Source organism: Equus przewalskii, chromosome 7 (genome assembly GCF_037783145.1).
Source record: "Equus przewalskii isolate Varuska chromosome 7, EquPr2, whole genome shotgun sequence".
Classification (NCBI taxonomy): Eukaryota; Metazoa; Chordata; class Mammalia; order Perissodactyla; family Equidae; genus Equus; species Equus przewalskii.
In genome coordinates, this window is record NC_091837.1 from 8,430,766 (window position 1) to 8,446,010 (window position 15,245).

The 15,245-nt window shown below is 44.8% G+C and overlaps 1 protein-coding gene across 11 annotated transcripts in view; it reads left to right on the forward strand.

Annotated features, from left to right (window-relative positions):
• The window catches only part of THOC5 (THO complex subunit 5), a 30,957-nt gene that overhangs the window by 3,968 nt on the left and 11,744 nt on the right, over positions 1-15,245 (forward strand). For 6 of the 11 annotated variants that reach the window (XM_008515689.2, XM_008515688.2, XM_070628611.1 and 3 more), the window contains 10 exons: positions 797-910; positions 1,031-1,128; positions 3,698-3,844; positions 5,245-5,359; positions 8,134-8,266; positions 9,006-9,038; positions 10,312-10,389; positions 11,069-11,109; positions 11,358-11,457; positions 12,851-12,959. In XM_008515689.2, the coding sequence (XP_008513911.1) occupies positions 797-910; positions 1,031-1,128; positions 3,698-3,844; positions 5,245-5,359; positions 8,134-8,266; positions 9,006-9,038; positions 10,312-10,389; positions 11,069-11,109; positions 11,358-11,457; positions 12,851-12,959 (968 nt within the window). The remainder of the gene's footprint in view (positions 1-796; positions 911-1,030; positions 1,129-3,697; positions 3,845-5,244; positions 5,360-8,133; positions 8,267-9,005; positions 9,039-10,311; positions 10,390-11,068; positions 11,110-11,357; positions 11,458-12,850; positions 12,960-15,245) is intronic. The other 5 variants (XM_070628613.1, XM_070628614.1, XM_070628612.1 and 2 more) reach the window with 1 other exon arrangement.

Genomic DNA, 15,245 nt, shown 5'->3' on the forward strand with positions numbered 1-15,245 from the left:
TTAATTTATTAGAAGGTCTCATCATCACTCAATCACAAATTATAGTAATGAAAGTACAGGATAGTTAATTTTTCCATAACTGTAACTTGATAATTCATCCAACTGATATTTATTAAGTGCTAGTCATTTTACGAGGTGTTGAGAAGAGATGGTACATGTAAATTCCTTTGCCATTATAAGGATGGATCTATCCAAGTAAATCATAGACTAAAAGTGAAATTATCATTAATAGTAAATGAGTAAACCAGGCTTCAGGGCAGAGAAACTAAACAGTGTGACTGAAAACTAGATAGATAAGTTCAAAACAAAACAATCCATATTTTTCCAGGAATCTCACTTATTTATAGTTAGACTGGCCAATATTGTTAAGAGTATTACATTCTACATCCTATCTATTTTATTATAGCCAAGCTTTACAGCTATAATTCTGTTATTTTCATTTAAATTATTCTGTAATGTTATTTTTAGAGGTCAAATTGTGTGGCAAGATGTTGCTTTTGGTAGCATCTCTGTGTACGGTATTTAGGGACAGATATTAATTGTGCCTTAGCTGTACTTGCTCCGTCTTCAATTCTTTTACTTTGGTCCAAGCAGAAGTTGCTTTTTTTGCCTAGAAACGTTCAGCACTTCATTGATGCAGTCTTTCTTCCATTTCCTTCTGACATTTCTCATGGTTCTGAGCTTCCCTCCAGTGTCTGTTTTTGGCCCTGGGGGAGGATGGGTCAGTAGTGAGGGGCTGAAGGAAACTGAGCCAGCACCTGTTGTCAGGGTCTAAACCAGTTTTCTTTGCCCACAGGCAGTTGAGATAGAAGATCGGAGAATCCAGAGCTGTGTGCATTTCATGACTCTGAAGAAGCTTAACCGATTAGCCCACATCAGGTTGAAGAAAGGAAGAGATCAAACCCATGAGGTAGGAGTTGAGAGGTTTAACGCCGCCTCCTGCCCATTCCCTCCTAGGAGTTTGCTGCTGCTCTGCCCTGCCCCATTCCACCCTGACTTACCCCACTCACCTCTGACCTTGTCCTTTCAGGCCAAGCAGAAAGTAGACGCGTATCACCTGCAGCTCCAGAACCTGTTGTATGAGGTGATGCACCTGCAGAAGGAGATCACCAAATGTCTGGAGTTTAAGTAAGTTTTGGAAGACAGGGCTTTGGCACAGATGGTCTGTTGGTAATTGCTTTTTCCTGCATAGCTCAGTGTGAGCCAGTCTTTTTAGAAAGAAGTCAGATGAGTTTGGAGACTGCAGGATCGGGGAGAAGGGAGAATAGACTGCTTTGCGTGGGCGAATGGGAAGCAGTAGTTTTAGGCCACACAAAGAACCTCAGGAGCCCGTCTGACCCTTTTGAATTCTGAGCTCTGAACCTGGTGAAAAGCAGTTCTCTCTCCCCAGCAGGGGCCTTGGCATTACCAGTTGAGTGCAGGGCACCTTGTATGGGAGAAACTCACTTCCCAGTTACATCCTTTTAACCTTTTGGCCCAGCTTTCCTCTCTAAAGTTCTAGCAATTCATTTTTGCAAGTAGATTTTATTCTTTGGAACCTAAACTTCTTGCTGCTTAGCTGCCTTCAGGTGAACAACGACACTTTGTCAGTGTCTTTAAGCTGTGATGCCTCTTGGCAAAACCAAGCTGGGTGATGAGAAAGAGGGAGTCGACAGAGGAAGAGAAGGAACGTGTATTTGCTTGATCAGACCTATTTGTGCAAACTGAAGGGAGGCAGGTTTTATGTGTTATAAACTTGGGATTAGGGGGGCCACGTTAGACATTGGGTCCAGTGTATTTTTAATAATGATGGGCACTGATTTTTTTTTTTTTTTGAGGAAGATCAGTCCCGAGCTAACATCTGCTGCCAATCCTCCTCTTATTTTTTGCTGAGGAAGACTGGCCCTGAGCTAACATTCATGCCCATCTTCCTCTACTTTATATCTGGGATGCCTACCATAGCATGGCTTGCCAAGTGGTGCCATGTCCGCACCTGGGATCCAAACTGGCGAACCCCAGGCTGCTAAAGCAGAACATGCACACTTAACTGCTGTGCCACCGGGCCGGTCCCTGGGTGCTGATTTTTAAGAGGTGTCTATCTGTTTCACAAATACATCGCATAGTAATACTTAAATACTAATAGAGGTGAAATCCACATCAAGTCTGAACCTGAGTTAACGGTATGGTACTATTGTCACTTTCCTAGTTTTGACAATATACTGTGCTTAGATAAGATATTATCATTGCGGGAACATGGAGGAAGGGTACACAGAGGAAATAATCTCTCAGTACTATTTTTGAAACTTCTTGTGAGTCTTAAACTATTTACATACAAAGAAGGTATAAAAACAAAAGAATGTGATGCCCTACCTCTAACTCTTACTCAGATGAAAGCGGATGAACCCAGAATACAACAGAACTTGGCCCTGTGGGGAGGCAAGTGGCCACGTGGAAGCAGCATGGGCCCTGAAATTAGACAGCCTGGGTTCAAATCCCAGCTCTGCCGCTCAGAGCTGTGTGACTTTGAGCAAGCTGCTTACCTATGGAAGCCACATCTCACTTGAAAAATGGAGACAAAAATCCCCATCTTACAGAGTTGCTGTGAAAATTAAGGGAGGTCAGGATGGCATACAGTTGGTTCTTAATACTTGGCAGCTGTTGTTATTTATTTTTTTTAATTTAGGTCACATTGGTTTATAACATTATATAGATTTCAGATATACATCATTATATTTTGATTTCTGTATACACTACATCACATTCACCACCAGAAGTCTAGTTTCCATCCATCACAGTACAAATGTTCCCCTTTGACACTTTCACCCTCCCCAACACCCTTTCCCCTCTGGTAACCACTGGTGTGTTCTCTGTATCTATGTGTTTGTTTATTTATCTTCCACATATGAGTGACGTCATGCAATATTTGACTTTCTCCATCGGACTTATTTCACTTAGTATAATACCCTCTAGGCCCATCCATGTTATTGCAAATGGCATGATTTTGTCTTTTTTTATGGCTGAGTAGTATTCCTCTGTGTGTGCGTGTGCGCACACTGCATCTTCTTTATCCATTCATCCGTTGATGGGCACTTAGGTTGTTTCCACGTCTTGGCTTTTGTAAATAATATAACTGCTGTTATTACCATCATCTCTCCACAGCTTGAGCACTATGTTAATGCAACAAAGAATATTGGATTTCTTTTATACATGTGTGTCACTATACATGTAACAAAGTCGGTAGATCTCTTTCACATCTGTTCATGCCATGCTGAATCTTCCCTGTCCTATGCTTATGCAGTTAATGTTTTGAATTTAAGTGCATTCTCAAGTTTATTCCTGTTAAATGGCATTTCTTGGCTTCATCTTGACAGTCTAGGCCTAAACGTTAGTGTTTTTATTTGATTCTTTAAGCTCTTAGCTCTCTTGCTCAGCTTGGAGTCATCTGTAAATTTGATAAGCATCCCTTCCAGGTCTTTAGCTAATTCATGGGTAGAAAGGTTGGACAGCATGGATAAGGATCTTGTGGCATGTCACCAACTACCTCTCTTCAGACTGAAACGTCTGCTCATGAGCATTTGCTGAGAAGACTGGGTTCCAAGTTCCTGAGTAGTTGCAGACCAGGGCTAAGTGGGCATCCACTGGGGGGAACTGTGGGCCTGCTTAAGGCACAGTTTAGGTTCCAGCGAGTGGCACCTTGACATCCAATTTTTGCCTGCAGGTCAAAGCACGAAGAAATTGATCTGGTCAGTTTAGAGGAGTTTTATAAGGAGGCTCCTCCAGATATCAGCAAGGCTGAAGTCACCATGGGAGACCCTCACCAGCAAACCCTCGCACGTCTGGACTGGGAACTGGAGCAGCGGAAAAGGTGGCATTTCCTCCTTCCTGATCTTGTTAACCTGTGCAGACATGGACCTTTAACCATGAGGGACGGTGCTTTGTCATGACCCAGGATCAGATAGCAAAGCACTGTGGAACTGGCAGAATAGTCTCTAAGACCAAGTCCCACTTTGTGTTAATTCACACTTTATGGTTCAAACTTGGTCAACCGCATCATGGGTGGGACAGGAATTGCTTAAGGCTCTTAGCAGAAAGTTAGAGTAACCTTTCTTTGAGAATTTTAGCCTGAGACCTAAATACCTTTTGTACCATAAATCTTTCTTTTTAACCTTTTCCTCTGCCTATAAGCATATCCTTGTGGTATTATAAAACTTTGCAAACATTATTGTAGAAGGTTGTACAGCATTCCACTGTATAGACAAATTGTAATTCACATAATTGTCTCCCTGTAGGATTGGACTTCTAGGTGGTTCCAATTTTTTGCTATCATAAATAATGCTTCAAGGCATACCTTTACATATAAAACATTTCTCTACTAGTAAAGAGCTTTTATTTATTAGTTGTAAATAGAATGTTTATACTGTGTAGTTTAATCTAGGTCTTTCTAAGAGTACAGTGTATTTTTTTTTCTTACTGGACTTTTCATGGTTGTATCCCTTCCATTATGGTGACTTTTTTCCCTTTCCTATTTGTCCATGAATTCTAGGGCTTATGGTTGACACATCTGCTCTGTTTTCCCTCGGAGAAGCTGCTGTTTTTAATCCCTTGCCTTTTTCTCTTACACTGTGTTCTGTGCCTTTGGTCTCTCTATGAATCTAATAAGCACTGATTCTGGTTCTTAGGGAATTGGTGTCAATTTTTTAGCAGATGGCACTGGCTGTTCACTGCCTTGTTGAGTACACTGCTTGCCCTGGGCACAGGCTAAGCCGTGAGTGTTGCATTCCTGTGGCACTGGTCTGGAATCCATCCCCACCCTGCCCCACTCAGGCCAGTCTGTGGGCTCCTTTGGGTCCTGTAGCTTTAATGTTTGTAAAATTTCTGGGTCTAGCCTCTGAGGCAAGAAATGGAGCAGCACATGACCCCAGGGCATTCCCTGGTGGTCACAGGCAGAGCTTCTGGAGCCAGACAGGCTTGGATTTAGAGCCCAGCTCTGTGCTTGCTCTTAGATGACCTTGGGCAAGTTATCTACCTCCCTGAACCTTCTAGGAATAGGAAAAGTCCATATCTTCCAGGGTTTTTATAAGGATTAAATGTGGTAATGTTTGTAAAGAGTTCTCCACAGTGCCTGGCAAATAGTAAGTGCTAGATAAACATTAGCAGTTAATCATGACTGCTGTCATTAGATAGAGTCTGACAGTGAACAGGTGTGTCGGGGTGTCCGTGGGGAGCATTTCTGTGACAGTGCTCTGTCCTTCCTCACCCCAACAGGCTGGCGGAGAAGTACCGAGAGTGCCTGTCCAACAAGGAGAAGATCCTCAAGGAGATCGAGGTGAAGAAGGAGTACCTGAGCAGCCTCCAGCCTCGTCTCAACAGCATCATGCAGGTGAGGTCTTCCCCCTACATCACCTTCCTTCCTCGGTCTTTTGCTTTGCCTTCACCACCCAGTGAGGCCTTGCTGACCTGAGGCTGCCAGCAGCCTCACCCTTTGGGTTTTGTAGGGTCTCTTACCCAAATCAATGTTAGAGCTCGGTGCAAGGACGGCCCTGTCTGTAGTCCTACCCCCTGGTACGATAAGGTTGTGTCCTAGGTTGAAGAAATGCTGGCCACATGGGCTCAGGAACAAATACACACATTTACCTGGGACATTTTCTTTTCACCCAGAGCCTCTTCCAGGTAAAACACTCTTGTAAACTCTAAGTTTAGTTTACACACTGCATGGTCTCGAACAGCGCCACAGTCTCCAGGCATCTAAGCACGCTTCTGTGGATATCTGTTAGATCCCTCGACTGTACCTCAGGGGCAGATGCTCAGCAGATCTACTCACTCTGAAAAGAAATTTACTTGTATTTGAAAACTGTTGTGTACCTTAGGAGGAAAAGCCCCCACTTTATCTGTAAAATGTCTTTCTATATAGGTGACCTATTTTTGTTTGCTTTGTGAAATCACGTTTGGTCTAAATCCTTGTGGTTTTGTGCAGCAAGGTAAATGATTAATATGGAAGAACTTTGCGAAAGGACCCTAGAGAAATTATAAATTCCCTTTTCTAGGATTTGGCAAGATCTACATTTTCTTCCTTCAACTTTAGGTGTATAATTAGAATTGTTAACAAATATTCTCAGCACTTTGTAATAGGACAAAAAGAAAACAGAAACTCCAAGTTTGTGTTGTACTTAATTTTTCCTGTTAACTGGAAACTCTCTAAATGTTTCTAAATAGGGTATGGGTTGAATAAATTCTTGTATTTACAGGCTTACAGTTGTGATGGAAATAAGGAACATCATACCACTGGTAGAATAACTGGACAGAAAGAAGATCTATCATATTGTCAAAACAGTGCTAGTTGTAGAACATAAAGTATGGCCTCATTTGCATACCTTCATTTACAAAGTATCTGTAAGGATATATACATGTGTGAGTCCAGTGTATGCTTAGCAAAGTCTGTATTCAAACCAAACCTTAACGGTTGCTGTTGGGCGTTGGGAACTGGAAGTTTTTGCTTTAGAAACTTGAATACATCTTTTTAAAGCAATGTACATATATTGCTTTTTAAAGAATAATTTTACATATAGAAAAGCATATGGCTCATAAGTGTACTGCTCAGTGAATATTCACTAAGTGAACACATCTGTGTAACCAGCACCCAAATTAAGAAGAACATTATCACTTTTCCAGAAACTACTTTATTCCCCTTTCTGGTCACTTATCTCCTCCCACCCCTCAGTAACCATTATCTTGACTTCTAACATCATAGGTTAGTTTGGCCTGTTTTTGAACTTATACAAACGGAATCATGTAGTACAGACTCTTGTATCTGGCTTCTTTTGCTCAACAGTATGTTTATGAGATTCATCTATGCTGTTGTGAGTACCAGGAGTTCATTTATTTTCATTGATGTTTAATATTTGATTGTGGGTGTTTCCAGTTTGGAGCTAATATGAATAATGCTGCTACAAATATTCTTATATGTGTCCTTTGGTGCACATGTCTACATACCTTGTTGAATATATACCCAGGAGTGAAACTTCTGGGTTACAGAGTATGCTGTGCATTTATGTAGTTTTGGTAGACACTGAAACAGTTTTCTAAAGTGATCGTACTGATTTATGGGAACTCTCCCCAGCAGCCTATGAGAGTTCTAATTGCTCCACATCCTTGTCAATACTTGATATTGTCAGTCTTTTTAATTTTAGCCATTCTGAAGGGCATTGCTTATGGTTTTAATTTCCCTTTCCCAGGGGACCAGTGTTGTTGAGCACAGCACCTTTTATATGCTTATTGGATTTTGGATTACCCCTTTTGTGAAGAGCCTGTTCAAGTCTTTTGCCCATTTTTCTGTTGGATTGCTTGTAATTCTTCATATTTTCTAGAGAGGAATCTTCTGCGGATACTGTACCTACTCTGTGACTTTCCTTTTCACTCTTGTAATGATATCTTTTAATGAGCAGCTGTTCTTAATTTTAATGTGATCTAATTATCAGTATTTTCCATTATGGTTAGTGCTTTTGTGTCCTGTTTAAGAAATCTCTGTCCCAGGGTCGTGGAGATATTCTCCATGGGGATTTTTTTTTTTTTTTGAGGAAGATTGACCCTGAGCTAACATCTGTGCCCATCTTCTTCTACTTTATATGTGGGATGCCTGCCACAGCATGGCTTGATAAGCGGTGCATAGGTCCACGCCCGGGATCCGAACTGGCGAACTCCAGGCCGCCAAAGTGGAGCATAAGAACTTAACCACTGTGCCACCAGGCCAGCCTGACAATTGATTTTTTTTTGAGGAAGATTAGCCCTGAGCTAACGTCTGCTGCCAATCCTCCTCTTTTTGCTGAGGAAGACTGGCCCTGAGCTAACATCCGTGCCCATCTCCCTCTACTTTATATGTGGGACGCCTGCCCCAGCATGGCTTGCCAAGCGGTGCCATGTCCGCACCCGGGATCCGAACCGGCGAACCTGGGACACCAAAGCGGAACATGCGCGCTTAACTGCTGTGCCACCGGGCCGGCCCTGAATTTTTTGTATTGACCTTTTATCCGTCTCATAGTTCTGTTAGCTTATCACATATCACTTTCATAAATAAAAAACTAAATGGTTTTTAGCCACATATTCATATGTGGACTGCCTGAAACGAGAAAACAAAAATCCTTCTTTCGTTGCATGCAGGCTTCCCTCCCAGTGCAGGAGTACCTGTTTATGCCATTCGACCAGGCTCACAAGCAATATGAGACAGCCAGACACCTGCCGCCTCCCCTCTATGTCCTCTTTGTCCAGGCTACTGCATATGGTCAGGCTTGTGGTGAGTGCGGGAGCTGGGGGAGGAGGAGGGGCTGTGGGAGCAGCAGCCGTGGCCGACTGAGTCATTTGGAAGCACTGCCTGCTGAGGAAAACTCCCTGGCCCTGCTCAGAAGCCCTCAGGTGACAGACGCTGCCTCCCCTCTGCACCGCCCAGCATGGCTGCTCTGACCAGCTGGCCTGAGGCTGGACTAACGTGATGGGCATTTCAGAATGGATGGCTTTGAATCTCTGATGAGTCTGGCTGGTTGGCTCTTGGGTACAGTGCCTAGGCAGCCTGTCTGGGCTCCCAGGCACTCACCCCATCAAGGCGTGCTTGGCAGGTGGATTGGTGCCTCTTGTTCTGCTTTACAGAGTGGGCTTGGTGAACACAGATCCTAGCCAGCTCTCCCAGGCTCTCACCATGCCCTAAACAGGCTGTATGTCATTACAGTGAATTACCAAGTGAAAGGATGTGTCCTCATTAAGCTTAAGGGCAGCCCTTTACTCCACTAGGGTTTTGGGAAGTTTTTGGAGACCACCTCTTGCCCTACTGCAGCTTTCACCCAGCACCTAAATTATTCTCCCCTCCCCTCCCCCTGCTCTGCCCCGCCCCCCGCCAGCCCTGCATCGGTCATATATTGCAATAGTGCATGCTTCTCCTAGCCATGGGCACCAACACATTACTGTCTCTCTTCTTGTGTCTTCCTGGTCCTTCTGGATCTCTCCCTACCCTTTGTTCTCCCTCCTGTTTCCATCATCAGCTCATATGAAATCCTCCCAGCCCCCTAGACAGGGTGAGTAATTTTCTTTTGTGTTTCCATTCCCATTTTACTGTAGAATTCACTGTAGGATTAAACTACTCAAAAGAATAGTATGGCATTTGCCAGTCGTTGATGGGGGCAACCAGCTTGTTTGGAGTGAGGTGTGATAGTTCATGCAGGGTTGTCAGAAAGAGTAGTAGTCAGCCACCTGGAAATATTATCTCAGTGGCCTACCACTTTGGGGAAGTTTGCCATCCCTCCTTAGTGCAGTTGAGCAAATTGTTTCAGACTCCTGCAACTATCTGTAATCTGTATGCCCTTTTGAATGGAGCAGGAGTTGTGGCCTGTCTGACCTCCCAGCACTAGACCCATGCAGTGCCAGAAAGGCAGGTCCAGACGTCACTCAAGGAGGGATCAGGCCTGGTGCCTGGAATAGGACGCTTGGCTTCGAGCTCGAGACACTAAGGTCAAGTTGAAAAGACCTGGTCTTGAATCCTAGCTTATCTACTTCCTGGCTATTATATCTAACTTCTCTGAGCCTTCATTTTCTCATCTGTAAATGGCTATAATAAAAGTATTGCTCCTACAGTGTTGTTGTGAAGATTAAAAATTTATTTAAAGAAAATAATTTTATAATTAAAATTAAAAGCATCAGCTCATTCAGTCCTCACCACCCAACTGGGCAACTACCGTTTCTCAAGTCCTGATTTCATAGATGCAGAAACTAGGGCTCAGAGCAGTGACGTAACTTCCCAGGCCATGTGTTTGGGAATTGGTGGGGCAGGGACTCGGGCCTAGGACTGGACTGCCGGATCAAGTTCCTACCCATTGTCCTACTGCCTCCCGATTTAATGTAATGGTGCCAACCAGGTGCTTGGTGTAGTGCAGAATAGAGAATAAGCACTTAGTGAGCTGAGAGCCATTGTTTCTGGGATGTGGACAGTTAGGGGCTTCTGGATGAGAACCTTTAAGACAATTGGCAGAAGGGTACCATATGACTTCAGGCCCTAGATTGAGATTTCTGTACCTTGGCGTAAGCCTGAGAAGAGAGAGATTCACCGTGGTCTCAGGTGATGCTTATACAAGAACCTGAACTTTGGGTTCTTTGTTCTCAGTAAATGATGGAAAAAAGACAAGTTTCCTACCTTGTTCCTCTGCGTCTGGAGAAAGGGCTTTTGCCCTCCCACCCCTAGTCAGTAAGGAGCTGTGACAAAGGCAGAAGGAACGCATTCCCAGAGCTGACCTGCTTGTGTACCTCAGCTCCTTGCCTCAGCAGCTGTCATGTGAAGCTTTTTCTCGCTCCCAGATAAGACGTTGTCCGTGGCGATCGAAGGCAGTGTGGATGAAGCCAAGGCTCTGTTTAAGCCTCCCGAGGACTCTCAAGGTGATGTGGTTGGGATCCTCCCCCATGTCTTCCACAGCTGGTTCCAGGGACACCACGTCACCGCCTAAGGGCAGGGCTGGTCCTTTGGAAATTAGCAGTACTAGTTCTGAGTAGCAGGTAGCTCGACTTTAATGTCTTGATGCTCAGGGGTAAACAGGGGAAAGCACTGACTGTGGGTTTCAGCCCTGCTACTCAATGGGTCACTGATCCCAGGGAAGCTCTTTAACATTTCTGAGCCTCAGTTTACTCACCTCAAAACAGGACAGTAATACTTCACGTAGAATTGTTATGTCGATTAAATGAGGTCATCCATGCGAAGCCCTTAGCATCATCCTCAGCACATAGCAGCCTCTCACATTATATGAGCTGCTATTTTTGTATTTGTTATTTATATTACTGTTATTGCTACCACCGCCACTACCAATGGAGGGGCTTGTGGTCCATAGGATGACATTAAAAAGTACTTTAATAAACAGAGGTGGTGGGATTGTAGGTAATTCTTCTTTTCTTTTTTCCTTGGATCACCATGTTTTCTAGACTGAATAAGAAGCAACAAGTTATTTATTCTAAAAAAACCAATTTGGAAATGACACAGGGTCTGGGCCCCTTTATGGCCCATGAGGTGCTTTAGGGAGCATCAGGGCCCCCTCACCCCTAGCTTTTCTCTCTCTGGCTGCAGATGACGAGAGCGACTCAGATGCTGAGGAGGAGCAGACCACGGTGAGAGCCGTTTCCTTTCATGGGCGTGCCAAGCAGCTGCACTGGGGCCTGCTAGTTGGCAGGTGCCATCTTCCTTAGAAGCTGAAGAAAGAGGTTTGAAAGAATGTCTGCTGGGAGCCAGGCAGCTGGGTAGCTGAAGCAGCAGGTCCCAGGCAGCAGTGCTGAGGCCTGGCTGGTAGGGAGAGAGCAAGGGGAGGTTTGTCACAAGTCCGCATCTGCTCTGTTCTTTCCTTCTTTCTTTTGCCCAGAAACGCCGGCGACCCACGCTTGGAGTTCAGTTGGATGACAAGCGCAAAGAGATGCTGAAGAGGCACCCACTGTCCGTTATGCTGGACCTGAAGTGCAAAGGTCCGTCTTCCCTTGTTCTGGGGGATCCCATAGCACCTAAGAGTTCGGTTACCTGCAGGTGCCCAGGGTCCAGCAAGCCAGAGGCCTGTTTGCCCAAGAAAAGATTCTGGTTTCATATTTCTCTGTTTTTCTTCATTGTTTGGCATGAAAGTTGTAACCGTAGCAATAAAACTAGACACAATAAGGGATGCTTGATAAAAACGACACCAATTTCTGAATTTGACAAGTCAGATACAGAACAAGTTGCAAGAGTATGCAGATTTTGAGTAATATGACTAACGTGCTTAATTTAATAAGTGTAAGTAGAACCTTGTATTCTGCAGAGAACGTATGATTGAAACTGGTTTTGTGTGGATAAAGGAGCACATGATAAAGCATTCCACCAGCAGTATAAGAGTTAACAGTTAAATGTAAGTTTCCCTCCCACCCGGACTCCCAGACTCTGGTCCTTGGTTTTGCCTCCAAGGACAACCATTGTGACAGGTTTCTAATGTATTTTCTGGAAGTATTCTATGCATTTAGAAGCTTTTGTGCAAGTGTCTATCTTCTCCCCCTTTTATTTTTTACACAAATGGAAACATAGTCTACACACTGGTCCTCTCTTTGCCTTTTTTTAAAAAACATTTTATTTTGAGATAGTTTTAGACTCAGAAGAGTTGCTATGATAATACAAAGAGTTCTCATATGCTTTTCACCCAAATTCCCCCAATGTCAACATCTTACTTACCCACCACACGGTGTTCAAAACCTATGTTAGTTTTATTGGTACAATACTATTAACTACAGAATTTATTCTGATTTCCCTGGTTTTTCCACTAATGTCCTTTTTCGGTTCCAGGATCTCACAGTGCCTTTAGTTGTCATGTCCCTTAGTCTCCTCTGGGCAGTGACAGGTCCTCAGTCTTTGCTTGTCTTTCCTGACATTGATGCTTTTGATGGCAAGGTTTATTTATTATGTAAAAAGTCTCTCCACTTGGGCTTGTCCAGTGTTTTCTCCTGATTACACTGAGATTATGCATTTTGGGGCAGAATACCATAGACGTGGTGTTCATCATCACAACACAGCAGGAGTATATGGTATCATTGTGTCTTATTGCTGGTGATGTTAACCTGGATCTACTTGGTGATGGCTCCCTCTCCATATTAGCTTTGTTAGAAGTGGAGTCTCAAAGTCCAGCCCGCACTCAAGGGGAGGGAAATGAAGCTCCACCTCTTGAGGGAGGAATAGCAAAGAATTCGTAGACACTCTGCTTTTTTTACTCAGCAGTAAATTGCCATCGAGTTTTTGTTTTTACAGTAAAATATCTTAAAAGCCTCGTTGGCTTTCATTTTTATAAAGCTCTTGACTCAGCTCTCATGTTTAACTTTTAAATGATCTCTTCTTTTCCTCCAGATGACAGTGTGCTTCACCTGACTTTCTACTACCTCATGAACCTCAACATCATGACGGTCAAAGCCAAAGTGACGACTGCCACGGAGCTGATCACCCCCATCAGTGCAGGGTATCGGGCAGGCGCTGTGGAGAGTGGGGCGTGGGAGAAGGTGTGATGAGAGCCTCAGTGCTGGGTTGCTCTCGGTTGCTCCCTCGCCTGGCTCTGAGGGGGTTCACGGCTGCCTTGACTTCTGTTGTCATGTCCACATGGCCTAGAAGTCCTGACACATCACTGGTATTTAGAAAGCTCTCACTGACTTTAATTGGTGAAGTTATCTTACTATGCAGCAGATGATAAAAGTGACTACAGCGTATAGCCAATTGAGTAGGCAGGTCAGAGCCCTAGCTTCTTAACGACGAGTGGAAAGAGTGGGCATGTGAAAATGAGATTTGGCAGACATTATCAGGTTGACAAATTTAGACCATGCTCTTCCTTTTCTCTGTCTCTCCCAAGGTGCTGGGATTTCTGTTTCACAGCTCAGCTCAATCCCAGGTTGTCCTTACCTGGGCAGGGGGAGGAGGATTGTGGTGGGTGCCTGTGGGGGTTTTGAGGAGGGTGAGCTGAGGCACAGTAATGATTGCACAGGTCAGGCATCCCCAGGAAGCTCCCAACCATGGCAGTCTTGTTCCACAGCCAGGAGTGGGAAGACAGGAGGAAGACTGAGGGGGCCGGAGGGTGAAATAGCCTCACTTATGAGAGCACTGCCCTGGCTTGACTCTCCTGCTACTGCCCCTACCTGGTCCCAGTAGAGTCCTCGTGTCAGCTGTAGAAAGACCACCAAAGGAGGCACGGGTCTGGTGCCCGGTGGAGTGGAACTCTTCCCCTGGCTGCCTGATGGTACAGTGTCCCTGGTCTTTCTACCCTTCACTTACAGTCCATGCCCCATTCCGGCCACAGCCTTGGTCCCTGAGCTTGAGAGTGTTGTTTGACCACACAAGGCCGCTCTGATGAAATTGGCTCTGTTCCCACCTGACCCCAGCAGAGGGAGCCCAGGGCTTGCTTCTTCAGAAGGTCTTGTTAGACTGCACACCCGGAGCTCTCAGTCCAGAGAACAGCTCCAGGGCCCCGTGAGAGCCTTGGCCTTTGTGGAATGCCTCGTCATGAGCACTCTGCTTGCTCACCTCTCGGATGCCCTGTCTGTTTTTTGTTTTTTAAAGATTGGCACCTGAGCTAACAACTGTCGCCAATCTTTATTTTTTCCTGCTTTTTCTCCCAAAATCCCCCCAGTACATAGTTGTATATTTTAGTTGTGGGTCCTTCTAGTTGTGGCATGCGGGGCGCTGTGTCAGCATGGCTTAATGTGCCACGGTGCCATTTCTGTGTCCAGGATCTGAACTGGCGAAACCCTGGGCCGCCGAAGCGGAGTGTGCGAACTTAACCACTCAGGCCACGGGGCTGGCCCTGCCCTGCCCTATCTGTTAATAACAGGGCTGCATGCTGGTCTCAGTGCATGCTTAACTTCAGCTCCTCATTAAGCGCTGCCCTCGCAACGATGGGGGCAATACTGCACACTGGTTACAATCACAGAGCTCCAGCGAGTCCCACATCTGCCACTCACAGCTAAGTGCATCTTCAGCCAAGTTTCCTGGCCTCTGAGTCTGTTTCCTCATTCTGTGGTCATTGATTGTAATATTCCCTTCCAGGGTGCTTACGAAGAGTTAAGTGCTTAGCATAGGTGAAGCACTGGTAAATGACAGCTGTTTATCATCATCAACTGGTTTAACTCTCACAGGAGCTCTACAAAGTGAGGAAACTGAGGCCTGTGTCCCACTCTGCTGTACTACTCTCATTGCCAGGTGGGCCCTGGCCCCTAAAGAGAGAGGAAGCACAAAAGGAAACACCCTCCTGAAACCAGGATTATGTCTTTATGGGCCTTGGGTGTTGTCTGGCTCATCCTCCAATGTTACAGGTGGAGAAACTGAGGTTCAGGGGAATCTATGACCAGTTATGGAAGCCCTGGGCCTAGAGCTCTAGACTTGAGCCCAGAGGCCTTTGCTCAGGTACAGGCTGCTTTGGCCCCTGGAGATACCAGCCTGTTGTATGGTTTATTTATTTATCTACTAAGACATAAGGATACTTTTTTTTTCAATATAATCACAGTATCACACTAATTCCTTAATACCGTCCAATATCCAGTCAGAGTTCAAATTTACCTGATTTTCTCATAAGTGTTTTTATTGGTGGTTTTTACAGTTTGGGTTTTGAATCTGGTCTGTAAGGTCCATGTGTCGCAGTTGCGTGAAGCTTCTCTCAAGCATCTTTTGCTCTGAATGTTCCTGCCATCTCTACTTGTTGAGGAAAGTGGGTTGTTTGCTCTGTAGGTTTCTCCTTGTCTGGATTTTGATGATTGCATCC